The 15,922-nt window shown below is 42.3% G+C and overlaps 1 protein-coding gene across 4 annotated transcripts in view; it reads right to left on the bottom strand.

The window, feature by feature from the left end:
* Positions 1 to 1,335: 1,335 nt before the first annotated feature.
* Positions 1,336 to 15,922, bottom strand: part of lmf1 (lipase maturation factor 1) — a 460,297-nt gene continuing 445,710 nt past the window's right edge. For all 4 annotated transcript variants that reach the window (XM_055651323.1, XM_055651324.1, XM_055651326.1 and 1 more), the window contains one exon: positions 1,336 to 2,037. In XM_055651323.1, coding sequence (XP_055507298.1) covers positions 1,863 to 2,037 — 175 coding nt within the window. In that variant the 3' untranslated portion in view covers positions 1,336 to 1,862. The remainder of the gene's footprint in view (positions 2,038 to 15,922) is intronic.

Here is a 15,922-nt window from a genome sequence, read left to right as displayed (position 1 = left end):
TTCATTCATTGTTCTTTATTTCTCCACAACATCGTCTATATCTCTCATTTCCTTTATCCCTAACCCGTCTGAAGAAATGTCACTAATTTCTTCTCTCCAGAGATGCTGCCTGTCCTGCCGAGTTACTCCAGCACTTTGTGTCTGTAGTGGTCTATATTCTATTAATACTATTGTTCTACTTACTTTCATTCTGAACTCACTTGGGGATAGGGGGTCATTTTTGTTCTCATCACCATGTAAGGAGACCATTGACTACTGTGTTAGCTCATTGAACTATCCAATGAACCCTGTCCTGTATCCCTGCATGGTGGGAGTTCTGCATCATGGCTACCTGGAGGAAGAAATCCTATCTCAATTCAGTTAACCATTTCCATACTCTCCTCCTTCCTCACCATCTCCACCAACTTGCATTAATCAACCACTCTGTAATTGGTTCTGTAATTGAAAAACACTTTTATTATAAGGGTTGATTATTTAAATGCAGAAATAACCAGAGGCAGGCAATCAATGCCTTTATTTAGTTTAGAAATTACAAAATTCATTTTTGGTAATAGAGTCGATTGAATGGCAGGAAACTCTCCACCAGGAGCTGGGGCTACAGCTTGCCCAGGAGGTCATTCACAAAACTATCACACAAGCTGCAGGAAAGCATCTCTTTGGCCCATTTTCTTCCACAAAGATGAACCAACAATAACAATCACTGATATTAGAACCATCACATTTAGTACAAGAAAGGTTAAAATTAGATCAAAGCATCAAGTGGCTGCGGCCTCCAGACCGAAGTCAATCTTCTGCTTCATTGTATTGTCTCATTATATACTAAATTAAGACACTTTGAAGCCATTTTGAGATCATTTTTATTGGTGACAAAAGCGATGATTAAATTGGGCAAAGTTCTGCCATTTGAAAGGCAGAACTGTCAGGAGACAGTTTGCAAAGCGATTAATTATGTAATTAAAGGAGCAGATAAAGTATTGGGTGGGCTGGATATGATTAAGGGGGGCACATTTGGAACCAGCAACAGGGCAAAGAGGAGAGTGAGCAAGGAAATGGGTGATTGACGTACCCACTACTTGCTGGCAGTTAAACAGGGCAGTGGTCTAATCTTGGATCAGGACAAACTAATGTGCTGTGCCTTTTATGAAGTGGGTTGCAGGCAGTGGCGGACTGGGTCTAAAAATATTGGTTGCCAGGAGACAAAGGGGGCCCACTTCATCAGGGGCCCACTTGATATAGGGGGCCCACTTCATCAGGGGCCCACTTGCCATCGGGCAAGCTGACACCCTGGCCAGTCCGCCACTGGATGCAGGTCATAATGAAGAGCAGGAAAAAATAGAACCAAAGGTGGGAAGGAAGCTACACAGAGCCTCAAGTCTAACATGGTGTCAGAGATTCTAGGAAACTAAGTGGAAACGACTCTACAGACACACTGATGGCACGTTAGATCATCAGAGGATCATTTGTGCACTGCTGCGACTACACAGCTCATTTCATATATGCAAGGGATTTCTCCTCTCAGCCTCTTGCCTCTTTGTGACAGAAGGGAAGACAAGAAGTGGGGCCGAATTGCAAGGAAATCTTACTTACAGATAACTCCATGGGAACTTGGAAACAATGCAGATAATGGGGTTGGAAAACTTGTCAGATGTTCAGCTGGAAAACATCACAAATGGGACTCGCACATGATTGAAATATGTTCCATATGTAGTAACTATGGGGGAATGGCAGGTATTGTAGACCTCAGTCAGGTGAAGATTAGTCACCATGCTTTGCGATGTGAGGTGATATGTTGCTTCCTGAGGTGGCATCATGACGTATTCGCTGGAAACCAAGTGCTGTTTGTTCTTGAAGGAAACGTTGCTTCACTGGTTGTCTCGAATGGGCCAGTCTCGCTCTTTGAAATATCGCTTCAGCCCTTTCACATTGACGGGTGGGAAATACACACCGATCCGTTTACGAATCCACCACTTCCCCTCTGCAGCATGGCTGCCACCCGGCCTGCTGAACTTGTAACGATAGTGCTCTCCTCTTACCCATCTGTTGACAGAAACACACTATGTCAAGGTCACTCGCTACCAAGTCAACAAACCAAGAGGAATCTATAACTGCAACATGACCTCCCAACTTCAATACCCAATACTCTGACTGATGAAGGCCAATGTGCCGAAAGCCTTTTTGACTACCGTATCCACCTATTATGCCACTTTCAAGGAAGTATGTGCCTCCATTTCTAAACTAAAGAGTTTAAAAACGAGATTTTCACACTTTTAGAATTTTTAATATTACTTTTCAATATTACAAAAAGATTACTAATGTTTAAAAAATAACATGTATTAGTTAAATTAGACAATCTGGCCCTTAAGGGCCTGTTACAATTGGGAGACCTAATCCACGAGTTCTGGCGAGTTTGCCCTCGACTCGTACTCACAGCATGGTCGACATGAGGTCGTAGGAGGTCTCTGTAACTCTCCTTCATGCTCGAGAGTTGTCTCCGCGTACTCGAGTCCTCAGCTAGGTCGCAGCGTTTTATTCAATATGTTAAAAAACGCCCGCAAGTAAGAAAAGGTCACCATGGAAAAAAATCGATACTTTTTTACTCATAGGTTTAGTCGTAGTAGGTCGTAGTAGGTCGGCATGTTAGTCGTAGGTAATCGAGGGTAGTCGAAGGTAGTCGTAGATAGTCTTCATCATAGTCGAAGGGAGGTCGAAGGAGATCGAAGGAGGTCAGCTTCACTCTCCACTATTCGGTGTCCAATTTTCCCGAAGTTAGTCGTAGCTAGTCGTAGCTAGTCGAAGCTGGTCTTCAATATAGTCGAAGGAGATCTTCTATATAGTCGAAAGAGGTCTTCAACATGTCATTTTTTTAAACTTTTCTGAACTCGCCAATTAGGTTGCCCAAGTGGGACAGCCTCTTTAAGCAGCTTATGGAATAATGATCTGCCTCAAAAAGTCAACAGCATGGAATGATATGCACACCGGCAAATATTTGTCTACAAAAAACGGCACTGCTCATAATGCTCAGGCCTGCTGCTATTTCTGGGAATTTTATAGGCTTCTTCCTTTAATTTAATGCTTGAAGTATTTTTAATCTTTTGTCACCATTGTGATGTATTGGTTTTGAAGATGCACAACAAAGCAATAGGCCACTTGGTGGCACGGTGGCTCAGCGGTAGAATTGCTGCCTCACAGTCCCAGAGAGTCGAGTTCGATCCGGGTGTTGTCTGTACGGAGTTTGTACGTTCTCCCCGTGACCTGCGTGGGGCTTCTCCTGGTGCTTCGGTTTCCTTCCACACTCCGAAGATGTACAGGTTTGTAGGCTAATTGGCTTGGAAAAATTGTAACTTGTCCCTAGTGTGAGTAGGATAGTGTTAGTGTACATGGATTGTTGGTTTGCACGGACTCGGTGGGCCAAAGTTTCCGCACAGTATATCTAAACTCTAAACCTTGGGTGTAATGTACAGGCAGAGAGTAGAAAAATGGCCAAACTGAAGTCAAATGGAGAATTGTGGTAAAATAATTTAAACGAGAACCAGCTAAAAATAAATATTATTTATAACGTGTGAATGAAAAAAAAAATCTGCAGTTGCAGGTAGTCCGAAATAAAAAAGGAAAATGCTAGAAAGACTCAGCAAATCGTGCAGCATCTGTGCAGAGATAAACATTGATCGTTGGCCAAAATACCTGACAGAGGAACTTGCGATGAAGGTGTTAATGCATTCAAGACTAACATCACAAGGTTCGATTCAAATTCATTGCTGGGAGTCTTCATTATATTTGGATATTGTTCGGTCTGGTCTCCAATGCAGGAATAATTGCAACTTGGTTACTCAGGTTTTAGACCACAAACAACCCATGAATATTCCGCTCACTTCATATCTCAGGAAGTAAACTTGTGCCAAAACAAAATCATTAACAAAATCTCACGTCGGTCAGGAGCTGGAAATATCAATTGTTCTTTACAAAAAAAAGGGTGATTTATCACTTTATAAAACACTAGTTTCAGCTAATTAAATGAATACTTCTGGGATACTTTTTTTCCTCCCTCTTCTAACTGTCTAGATGCACAAACCACATTTCAACCAATCCTTTGCCAAGACTGTTAGTAATTTGACCAGAAGTTCTTGTCAACATGCACTGGGATTTCTAATTCTCATTCAACCCCATTCACCTACCTTCTCGCCATAACACCTTTCTCCCCTCTGCTCCATCTGTCTGTAGGATTCCGACCCCAAGCATTCTCTATCCGTTCCCTCCACAGATGCTGCCTGACTCGCCGAGTACCTACAACACTTTGTATTTAGCTCAAGATTCCAGCATCTGCAGTCTCTTGTGTCTCCTTTTTTTTTTAAATCCTTAATGTTTAGACTGTTGCCAATGTCAATTACTTTTATCAGCACAGTACAGGATATCATCTATTTAAATTTATCCCTGAACTAATCTGCAGTGAGCTCTTTGCTTTTTGAAAGAACTCATATTATAAAAATGTAAAAATAACAAATTGTTTTTGTCTTTTTGTTTCAGTGGAAACAAATCCACAAAATCACTTCCTCTCCTGGGATTCCATGATCACTCAAGTGCTGTTAAATTGTGGATAATTTCTACTCTGATGTATTGGCTTATGATGGATAATTAACTTGCGTTTAAACAGATTTAAACTTCCACCCGCTGCTGACCTGGCACATAGAAACATAGAAAATAGGTGCAGGAGTAGGCCATTCGGCCCTTTGAGCCTGCACCGCTATTCGATATGATCACGGCTGATCATCCAACTCAGTATCCCATCCCTGCCTTCTCTCCATACCCCCTGATCCCTTTAGCCACAAGGGCCACATCTAACTCCCTCCTAAATATAGCCAATGAACTGGCCTCAACTACCTTCTGTGGCAGAGAATTCCACAGATTCACCACTCTGTGTAAAAAATGATTTTCTCATCTTGGTCCTAAAAGACTTCCCTCTTATCCTTAAACTGTGACCCCTAGTTCTGGACTTCCCCAACATCGCGAATAATCTTCCTGCATCTAGCCTGTCCAACCCCTTAAGAATTTTGTAAGTTTCTATAAGATCCCCCCTCAATCTTCTAAATTCTAGCGAGTACAAGCCGAGTCTATCCAGTCTTTCTTCATATGAAAGTCCTGCCATCCCAGGAATCAGTCTGGTGAATGTCTTTCCTCAGATTAGGAGACCAAAACTGTACGCAATACTCCAGGTGTGGTCTCACCAAGACCCTTTACAACTGCAGTAGAACCTCCATGCTCTTATACTCAAATCCTTTTGCTATGAATGCTAACATACCACTTGCTTTCTTCACTGCCTGCTGCACCTGCATTCCTACTTTAATTGACTGGTGCACCATGACACCCAGGTCTCGTTGCATCTCCCCTTTTCCGTGCTGACAATACTGAGGGTGCGCGAGATAGGCATGTCAGCTAATTACCCTCGATCCGCTAAGTTCATAAGTTATAGGAGCAGAATCAGGCCTTTTGGCATATTCATGGCTGATCTATCTTTTCCTCTCAACCAAATTCTCCTGCCTTCTCCCGATAACCCGACACCAGAACAAATCAAGAATCTGTCAATGTGTGCCTTAAAAATACCCAATGACATGGCCTCCACAATCGTCTGTAGCACCGAATTCCACAGATTCACCGCGTTCTGACTAAATAAATTCCTCCTCATCTTTTTAAATGTACGTCCTTTCATTCTGAGATTATGGCCTCTGATCCCAGACTCTCCCACCAGAGGAAAACTCCTCTCCACATCCACTCTATCCAGGCATTTCACTATTCGGTAGGTTTTAATGAGGTCCGCATCATCCTTCTACACTCAAGGAGAACAGGCCCAGTGCCTTCAAACACTCATCATATGTTAACAGGCTCATCCCTGGGATAATTCTCCTAAACCTCCTCCAGACCATCTCCAACACCACAACATTCTTCTTCAGATCCAAAACTATTCACAATATTCCAAATGTGATCTGACCACTGCCTTATAAAGCCTCAACATTAAATCTCCCCGGTTTCTGAATTCTCTCCCCATTCTAAAATTCTATTGTCATTCTTACTACCAAAATGCATGACTCCATACTCTGCTACTCTGCATTCCATCTGCCATTTGACATATGGATAAAGGAGAAGGGGCCTTTTCATTGCCAGGCCGACTGGCTGCTTTCTGAGAGTTCACCCTCCAGAAAGCAGATCTGACTTCTGCCACCGTGATGTATCTGAGTCAGTGGAGGATAGGGTTGAGTGCCTGGGTGGAACTTTATGTGCCTGTTCAAAGTGGGTGTAATACACATTGAGCCCATCCAGCAGAGATGTGTCATTGTCACAGATCGCCCTTGATTACAGTTTCTAGCCCGTAATGAGGTTCAGGCACTACCTTAGATGCTTGATTGAATTGAGCCTCTAGCTTGTTCGGGAATTCTCTCTCTTGGCATCTGCGATAGCCTTATGGAGATCATTCTGGTGATGATATGTAGATCGGCGACACGATGGTGGAGGTGAATTCCCTCAGTAGATGAAAGGGACTGCATTTTTTTGGGACGGGAACCGGTCGTCCACGTTAGGGGAGGAGAATTGATTTAAGACTGACAACATCAGTGTACCATGAAGTTGATCAAAATGTAGACGCTGCCACTTTTCCCCTTGACTGAGGATCACATGTGGTTCAAACTATAAAACTTCAGCTTGCATGGCAAGGCCAGCTGAATCAGGGGTGAGCCATGGTTCAGTGAACAAAGTACACAGAAAGGACCAGAGGTCATAGCCTCAGAATTAAAGGACATTCCTTTGGGAAGGAGATGAGGATAAATGTCTTTAGTCAGAGGGTGGTGAATCTGTGGACTTCTTTGCCACAGAAGGCTGTGAAGGCCGTCAGTGGATATTTTTAAGGCAGAGATAGATAGATTTTTGATTAGTACGGGTGTCAGAGGTTATGGGGAGAAGGCAGGAGAATGGGGTTAGGAGGGAGAGATAGATCAGCCACGATTGAATGGCGGAGTAGACCGGATGGGCCAAATGGCCTAATTCTACTCCTATCACTTATGACCTTCTGACCTTAAGTCCTTCATCTCGCTTTGAAACAGTTGCCCTACTATGAGTTCAAATCTTCTTCAAAGTTCAGGGGAAGCAGAGGCATTGAATAAAGTTAAAGCAGGAGAAAGATTCTAGTCAGTGAACGGGTAAAACAGGTGGATGGGGACGCAGAGCCACAGTTACAATTGCGTCAGCCAAGGTGGTGCAGCAGGCTCGACCCCTTGAACCTGCCGCACCTGACCTAAATCATCATTTTTCTTTCACCCCACTGCCAGGCACCCCATTTTTCATCTGCCACAATGTTGCACGCTCTTCCTTGTAAATGGAACGAGGAGCGAGAAGGGAGAGTTGAGGAAAGGATTTTCAATGCTATTCGCAGTGCTGCCAAATGATGGGATGACGTTGGCCAGGTGGAGTTGGGAGCATGTAAGTTACCACCTTAGTGTGATGATGGAACGGAAACATGTCACATTACCACTTGGAGAATTAGGGAAAATTAAGTTTATGAAGTTCACCCCTTTCCATATTCCAAGACGTGGAGGTTTTGTGGTTAATTGGCTTCTGTAAATTGCCCCTGGTATGTAAGATGCAAGAATTGGATATTATAGAACTAGTGAGAACGGGTTGGCTTGGATTCGGTGGGCTGAAGGGCTTGTTTCCATGCTGTATCTCTAAATCATTAACATATATCAAAGAAGCAGTGGTTCCTGCACTGAATACTGGAAATAATAAAACAAAAGCTGTGTTTATATTTTCAAAATTGTTGTTCACTGTCTGACCGTGTTGGCGGCGCGAATCACGTATTTCTTCCCGTCCGGGAGACCAGACTTTTTCCCTGTGGGGTCTCGGCTGTCGTTGGGGCCTAGCACCGTGGAGCGGGCCTCCAGCCTGAAACGACCCGGGGGGCTCCAGTCCCGGAGACTGCGTAGCCTGTTGTTCACTGTCTGACATCTTCCAGATGAACAATAATTTTTTACCACTGCTCTAAAGAGGCTTTGTGCCTTTAGATTAGTTCCCTGGCAGTCCTTTAATTCCATGGTCTCGTTTGTTATGTGGAACTTCATCAAATATCTCCTTCAAATGTACGTAATTAACATTAACAACATTCCATTCAACAAACTTCAACCAGGTTAGTCAAAAGTGCTTTGCTTGTAGCAGATCTGAGCCCGATCTCCTTTATTAACTTTACAAATGGATTGGGTCTTTTCTGGAGCAACAGACAATCTGCTGGAAAAGAAAATCAGTAGAGTTGAGCAGCATTTGTTGGGAAAAGGAATTGTTAATATTTGGCTTGAGATGGTACTGGGCTTTTCTGAACCCAACAAAGGATTTCCACTTCAAGAAATCACTTGAGTTTCTCCTCGTTGGTTGTCAAGCAGCAACATTTCGTCAGGAAAGACCTGCAGATAAAGATTTGCTTGAGCACACGAAATGCTGGAGTAACTCAGCGGGTCAGGCAGCGCCGCTGGAGAAAAGGAATAGGTGACGTTTCGGGTCGCGAACCTTCTTCAAAACTGAGAGTCAACAGGGAGGGAAACTGGAGGTACGCAGCGAGAGAAGGTGTTGCAGAACTGTCGTCAGAGAGAGGGGGAGAACTTCTTCAAAGAAGGTGTACCCTGAGGAGATTTCGCAGTGAAACAATTTCTGAATGGTTTCAAATTAAAGTACACTACTGTTTTCCGATAGGTGACAAAGTTCAAGGCGACAGAGATACCCTTCACACATACACCTTATTAAATTTCTAATGATGTTTACTTTTACAATAAACCCCAGATTTTACAACATTTTGAAAATATGAGTACAGCTTTTGTTTTAAAGCACTGCAGTATTTTTTTGATATGTTTCACTGCCGGCTGTGTTCCAGGCTGCAAGTCAAAATTAATTGAGGCAGAATAAAACACTTCTGAGGGCTACAGATCTTAAGGCACAACATAAATCAGGAAGTCATGATGCAGCTTTTGAAAGCCTTGATGGACACAAAGTACTGGAGTAACCGGGACAGGCAGAATCTCTGGATAAAAGGAATGGATGACGTTTCGGGTCGAGGCTCTTCTTCAGATTGAGAGTCAGGGGAGAGAGAAACTAGAGATATGGAAGGGTAAGGTGTGAAAACGAGAGATCAAAGGCGACAAAGCTCAAGGGAAATGTAGAATAGATCATTGTTAGCTAGGGGAAGGTGACAACGAGTCATGCAATGTAATAAAAGCTTTGCTTGGGCAACATTAAAAGAATTGGGTGCAGTTCTGCTTGCCCCATTACAGGAAAGATGTGGAGGCCTTGGAGAGAGTGCAGAAGTGGATTACCACGATGCTGCCTGCATTAGAGAGTTTTTACTTAAGGAGAGGTGGACAATCTTGTATGTTTTTTCAAGAACATCGGATGCTGCTTGGAGATGTGATGGAAGTTAATAAATTTAGACCAGGCATCGAAAAAGTAAATGGTCACAACCTTTTTCCACTGAGTGGAAATGTCCAACACTCAAGGGCAGAGCTTTAGAGGGAAAAGTTTGAAAGATATGTGTAAAGCAAGTCTTTTAAACAAACAGTGGCAGGTGCCTGGAATGTGCTGCAGGGTTAGTGATAGAAGCTGATAAGATGCTTGTAGATAGGCACAGGAATATGACTAGAATGGAGGTGCGTTGGCCTTGTGCAGGTTGGGGAATTAATTTAATTTGGCATAATGTTTGACATAGACATCGTGGGCCATAAGGCCTGTTCCTATGCTATACTGTTCTATGTTCTATCATCAACCCAGAGGTCTCAAATTATAAAAGGGTATGCCACACTACCTATCATGATCCATATTGGAAAAATAGGATGCATTCAACATTATGAATGGTGGACTGTAATATTCCCGTACCCCCTCACACCAGTCAAGCAGCCTGGTGCCATTTGGTGAATTGTTAAAAAATATTTCATTTGAGTTTTATGCTGAGGTCAAGTTTTTTTTTCTCTCAGAGAAGTGGGTGCTCCAGGAAAAAGACAAAGGGGTTAAAACAGTAAACGCCGCATGTTCACAGTATTTGAAGCTTTACTTGTGATCCTCGATATAACCTGAGAAAATTAGACTGCACCTTTTAATCTTTTCTTTAAAGATTTAATTTTTTGTTTCAAAAGATTTTGTAAGTCAGCAATATTCTTTTCTTATCACGGTGAAACCAGAAATGTGGTAACACTTAATGAATTGAGTTTTATCTGCACATTGTTATGACATGGGCAAATGCCAGGTTAATCTTTACTCTGCCTGAGATAACTCCTGCAGCGCACCTGGCCTCATTAAAACTGTGTGCCTTTATCTGATGCTCATTGCCTCAAAATGCTCTTATTAATATTCAGGTCCCAAGCAGTTTGTTTCCATATAGATCCACCCAGAATGAATGGGTTGGGAAAGAATTGGCTGCTCAATAACATGGTGTATTCATCTGCTATCTAAAAGAGTGGACAAAAGGGCATGTAAAGAAGATTGAGGAGGGTAACTTTAGTTTAGTTTAGTTTAGTTTATTGTCACGTGTACTGAGGTACAGCGAAAAACTTTTGTTGCGTGCTAACCAGTCAGCGGAATGACAATACATGATTACAATCCCATTGACGGTGTATAGATAAGGGAATACTGTTTAGTGCAAAGTAAGGCCCAGCAAAGTCCGATCAAGGATAGTCCGAGGATCACTAATGAGGTAGATAGTAGTTCTGCAATGCTCTCCGGTTGTGGTAGGATGATTCAGTTGCCTAATAACAGCTGGGAAGAAACTTTTGATTCAATTAATTGATTGAAAGACAAAGCATGGAAAGAGGCCCTTCAGCCCATTGACTACATGCCGATCATTGATCTATTCACATTAGTTTTATGCTAACATCCCACTTTTGTATCTACTAGCAAAAAGTACTGGAAATACTCAACAGGTTAGGCAACATGTGTGGGAAAGGAAACCGTCTACACGCCAGGGGAAATTTACAGTGGCCATTTAGGCGCACAGTGACGCAACGGTAGAGTTGCTGCCTTACTGCGCCAGAGACCCGGGTTCAATCCTGACCAAGGCTGCTGTCTGTACGGAGTTTGGACGTTCTCCCCATGACCTGCGTGGGTTTCTAGTTTCCTCCCATACTCCACGAACGTACAAGTTTGTAGGCTAATTGGCTTGGTAAATGGTAAATTGTCCCGAGTATGTGTAGGATCATGTTAGTGTGCGGGGATCGCTGATCGGTACGGATGCGGTAGGGCGTGGGACCTGTTTTCTACAATTGACCTACAAACCCGCACGTCTTGTGGGAGAAACCGGAGCTGCCGGAGGTAACCCACACCATCACAGGGAGAACGTGCAAACTCCACACAGACAGTACCTGAGGTCAGGATCAAACCTGGGTCTCTGGCACTGTGACGCACGCAGCAGCTCAACTAGCTGTGCTACTGTATGTCTCCCTGTAAATGATTGAATATGTGACTGTGCATTGCCTGCCCATATATTAGACATTTGTGATTTCTATTCATGATTTCAATGCTCCATCTTTCTTACAGTTAGAATGACTTGAAATAAATCAGAAAATGGTGAAATTACCCAGCAACTCAGACAGCATCAACTTTCAGACCTGGGACTCTACATTAGAAGTTCTGATGACGGGTCCCGGACCTGACATGCGGACGGGTTGTCTTTCAACACATATACTGACCTGCTGAGTATTTCCAGCACTTCTGGTATTTATTGCAGGCTTCCAGCATCTGCAGTTTTTAAAATTATTTTTTATGATGACCAGAACTCAAGCTATCAGATATATTCTTTTTGTTCTCCCAATCCCTCCTCCATCTTGTCTGATACTAAAAAACCATGCAGGTATTCCTTTTATAGACACAAAAAGCTGGAGTAACTCAGCGGGACAGGCAGCATCGCTAGAGAGAAGGAACGGGTGCTGTTTCGGATTGTGACCCTTCTTCAGTTCTGGTCTACGACCTGAAAAGTCACGCATTCCTTCTCCCCAGAGATGCTGCCTGTCCCGCTGAGTTACTCCAGCTTTTTATGTCTATCTTCAGTTTAAACCAGCATCTGCAGTTCCTTCCCACACAGGGGTTCCTTTTGTTCTCCCAATCCCTCCCCCATCTGTGATACTGAAAAACCACATTGCTCTCGTTCTTTCCCAATTGTGGCGCAAACTCTCAGGCCTAACTATGTTTCTCTTTCCACAGATGCTGCCTGACCTGCGGAGTATTCCCAGCATTTTTGTATTTATTTCAGATTTACTGCATCTGCAGTATTTTTGATTATTTGTTTGTAATGACTAGAGCTCAGTAAAGGAAACAAGAAAGAAAGGAAATTTGACGTATTTTTTTATAATGTCCACAAACAACAGAGATAAACATTCCTTGGAATTGTCATGTGAAGTGCCAGAGAACTGGGATATGACAAATGTGATTTACTTGTTCAACAATGGTTGAAAGTACTTGCTCAACAACTACAGACCAGTCAGCACAGCCTCGCTGGTGGGGAAGCTGTTGGTAACAATGATCAGGCAAAACATTATCAGCTACGGAGCGATTTGAGTTGATAAAGGAAATCATATTCAATTTACCAGATTAAAATATTTTGATTAGTTATCAGATTAAAGAAAGGGACGTGGTAGATACTGTCTATATGCTTTCCAGAAAGCATTTTATATTGCCCTGCATTAAAAGCTGGTTGGTAAAAGAGAAGCCAAGGAATAAAAAGGTCAATGGTATTAAGGATTTAAAAGGAAATCTGGCTTATTGTGCTAAGCAGAGTGCTTTGTTAAATAGTTTGCATTTCAGACTAGACCACTGTTCTATAAAGGGCCTTTTAAAGGATCACTTTTTCAATATATATAAATATATAAGACATGGATGCGAAAAATTAAATTAAAAAAATTGACACCAAATTTAGAATTGTGATATTTCAAGGCTCATATTTTATATATACAGTTTTTTTGTAAACCTTCATCTTAGCTGCAAAAGACTAGATCTCTAATTTCTCTTCAATAGTGGAAGAATTACATTGGCCTTATAAATCAAAGGCAGAAAGAGTCAGTAATTAGTCTACTGCCCGAGTTACAATGTTGAAGGAGAAATTGTATTTATTGCCAATTATTTAATTCCTGTGTCAGATATAATTCACTTGAAAAATAACATGTTCCAACCAGTGGGGTACATTATGTCATGATTCTTGATAAAGTTACAACAAATTGTTATTTCATATTAACTACTGATTTTTTATTTTGACTTTGGAAAAAGCTGTACTGTACATTCATTAAAATTATGACATTATTCCACCTCTAAAGTTTCCTGGCCACTCTTTTCTAAGTTTTAAAACGCTACTTATTTGTTGTGGCCCTGTGTAAAATTAAAGTCCATCTTGACAACATTATTAACTTGAGTTTAGTTTAGTTTAATTTAGTTTAGAGATACAGCGTGGAAACAGGTCCGTCAGCCCACTAGCGATCCTCGCACACGAACACTGTCCCACACGCAAGGAACAATTTACAATTTTACCAAGCCAATTTGCTTACAAACCTGTACGTCTTTGGAGTGTGGGTACAAACCAGATAAAACCCACGCGGTGAGAACGTACAAACTCCATACAGACACTACCCACATTCAAATTTGAACCTGGGTCTCTGGCGCTGTAAGGCAGCAACTCTACCGCTGCGACACTGTGCCGCCCTAGGTTAGTTTAGTTTATTGTCACGTGTACCAAGGTACAGTGAACATTTGTTAACTTCCACTCTTTTAGAAGGGAGAGGCAGCAGTGCAGATTCACCAGGAAGACCCTATGCTTACAAGTTTGAGGTTAGAGGTTGGACTGATCAGGCTTATATTTCCGCAAACCTGTCAGGTTAAGAGCACTGAGCTTTCAGTCATATTGCAACACGGACGGAGACAAGCTATTTTCGCTGAATATGAAATCCAGTACGTGGATGTGCAATTATAAAATTTAAGCTAGGTCAAGGTCAGCAATGAATCTGAAGAAATCTGGAATTCAGCCTCTCCGAAAGTTGCTGAGGCAGGTAGTTCTGTGTAATTTGATTCTGAGATTGAGAGATGTTTGGTAAACCAGAGTATATGTAACCAGGATGAATGTGTTTCCAAACACTGATCATTCTTAACGGACGAGCAGTAGGTTTAGCTTGGATCACAGTAGTTCACTGTTGAAGAGGTTACAGTAGCGGTAGTCTGCACAGAGTCTACATTGTTGCAGAGTGGACGGTGCTCAGTATTCAATTTTATCAACTCATGAACTTATCAACACATCGCTCATAAATTAGCAATGATCTTTTGCAGGATTTGGGCACAGGCGCCAAGGATAACTTTATTGTTCTTCCCATATGCCCCAAGAGTTTGTGGCAATCTGATTTTGATACCTTTTTCTCAGGCTACTCCAGAGGATGTTTATGTTTCGTTTAGTTTATTGTTACGTGTACCGAAGTACAGTGAGAAGCTTTTTCACTTTAAGTGAAAGTCAGCGGAAAGACTGTACATGATTACAATCAAGCCGTTCACAGGCCACAGATTCAGGATTATGGGAACAACATTTAGTGCAAGAGAAAGTCCAGTAAAGTCCGATTAAATATATTCTGTGGGACTCCAATGAGGTAGATGGTAGGTCAGGATGGCTCTCTAGTTGGTGATAGGATCTTTCTATTGCCTGACAAGAGCTGGGAAGCTGTCCCTGAATCTGGAGATATGTATTTTTACACATCTGTGCCTAAAACGCCAAACAATGAATCATATCATAGACCCTGACCAGGGAAGCAAAGGTAAATTACATTGCAAACCTACTGGGATTTTGCAATAATCTGACACCTTCGTAATCACTTTTACTGATGCTACTTGTTCATATTTCCAGTCAGTGCAGCAAATTCCAATTCCAGGATTACCACGGGATTTGAGCTCTGTGGGATTTGAATAAGTGGCTAAAGAAATGAGATCTATATCTTTTGGATTTTAGAAGAATGTGGGGATCTTATTAAAATATGTATTAATCCTCACATGCCATGACAGGATAGATGCCGTGATGCTTCCATGAGTGGGAGAAGCTTGAACAAGCACAGTTTAGAGAGCAGTCACTTAAAACTGAGGTGTGTAGGAATTCTGGATTGATCTGGTGTGGAGGGTTGTGAAAGCTAGCTCATTGGTCGTATTTAAAGAGGAAATAAATGCATTCTTTGAAGAATAGGAATTGGACGTACATGGTAAACTGGCTTCAAAGAGGAGACGAGGCCTGGGGCAGTTGCCCTTGTGGCGGCACAGTGGCGCAGCCGGAGAGCCGCTGCCTTACAGCATCGGAGACCCTGGTCCAATCCTGACTACAGTACGGTTGCTGTCTGTATGGAGTTTGCACGTTCTTCCTGTGACCACATGGGTTTTCTTCTGGTTTCCTCCACGTTCCAAAGACATGCAGGTTTGCCGGTAATTTTCCCCTACTGTGCAGGATAAAACTCACGTACGGGTGATCGCTGGTTGGCGCGGACTCGGTAGGCCAAAGGACCTGTTTCCACACTGCATCTCTAAATTAAACTAAAGATGAACCATGATGATATTGAATGTCAGGGGAGGCCAAAGAGGCCAAGTGCCTCCTCCTGCTCCTATTACATTCTTATGTTCCAATTCATGTTCAAATTAGTGTAACGACAGAACTATTCCTCGACTTTGTCCTCTAACAACATGCTGGAAGTCTATGGTTGACTGAGCAATGGGATCTTAACAGGATCTTCAAATGAGGGCAGGACTCAAAATGAAGTTCACGGAATATAACTAAAAATTAACTGGTCGTTTATTTTGGATAAAATACATTCAGTGCTTAAAGAGTTAACACCCTTACCCGCAGCTTAATAACCATACAGTTTTATCGTAATGACTGGCTGAAATGATTGCAAGATATCTTGGA

Source organism: Leucoraja erinacea, chromosome 20 (assembly GCF_028641065.1).
Source record: "Leucoraja erinacea ecotype New England chromosome 20, Leri_hhj_1, whole genome shotgun sequence".
Classification (NCBI taxonomy): domain Eukaryota; kingdom Metazoa; phylum Chordata; class Chondrichthyes; order Rajiformes; family Rajidae; genus Leucoraja; species Leucoraja erinaceus.
Note: the sequence above shows the minus strand (reverse complement) of the source record. Positions and strands in the feature narration are given on the sequence as shown.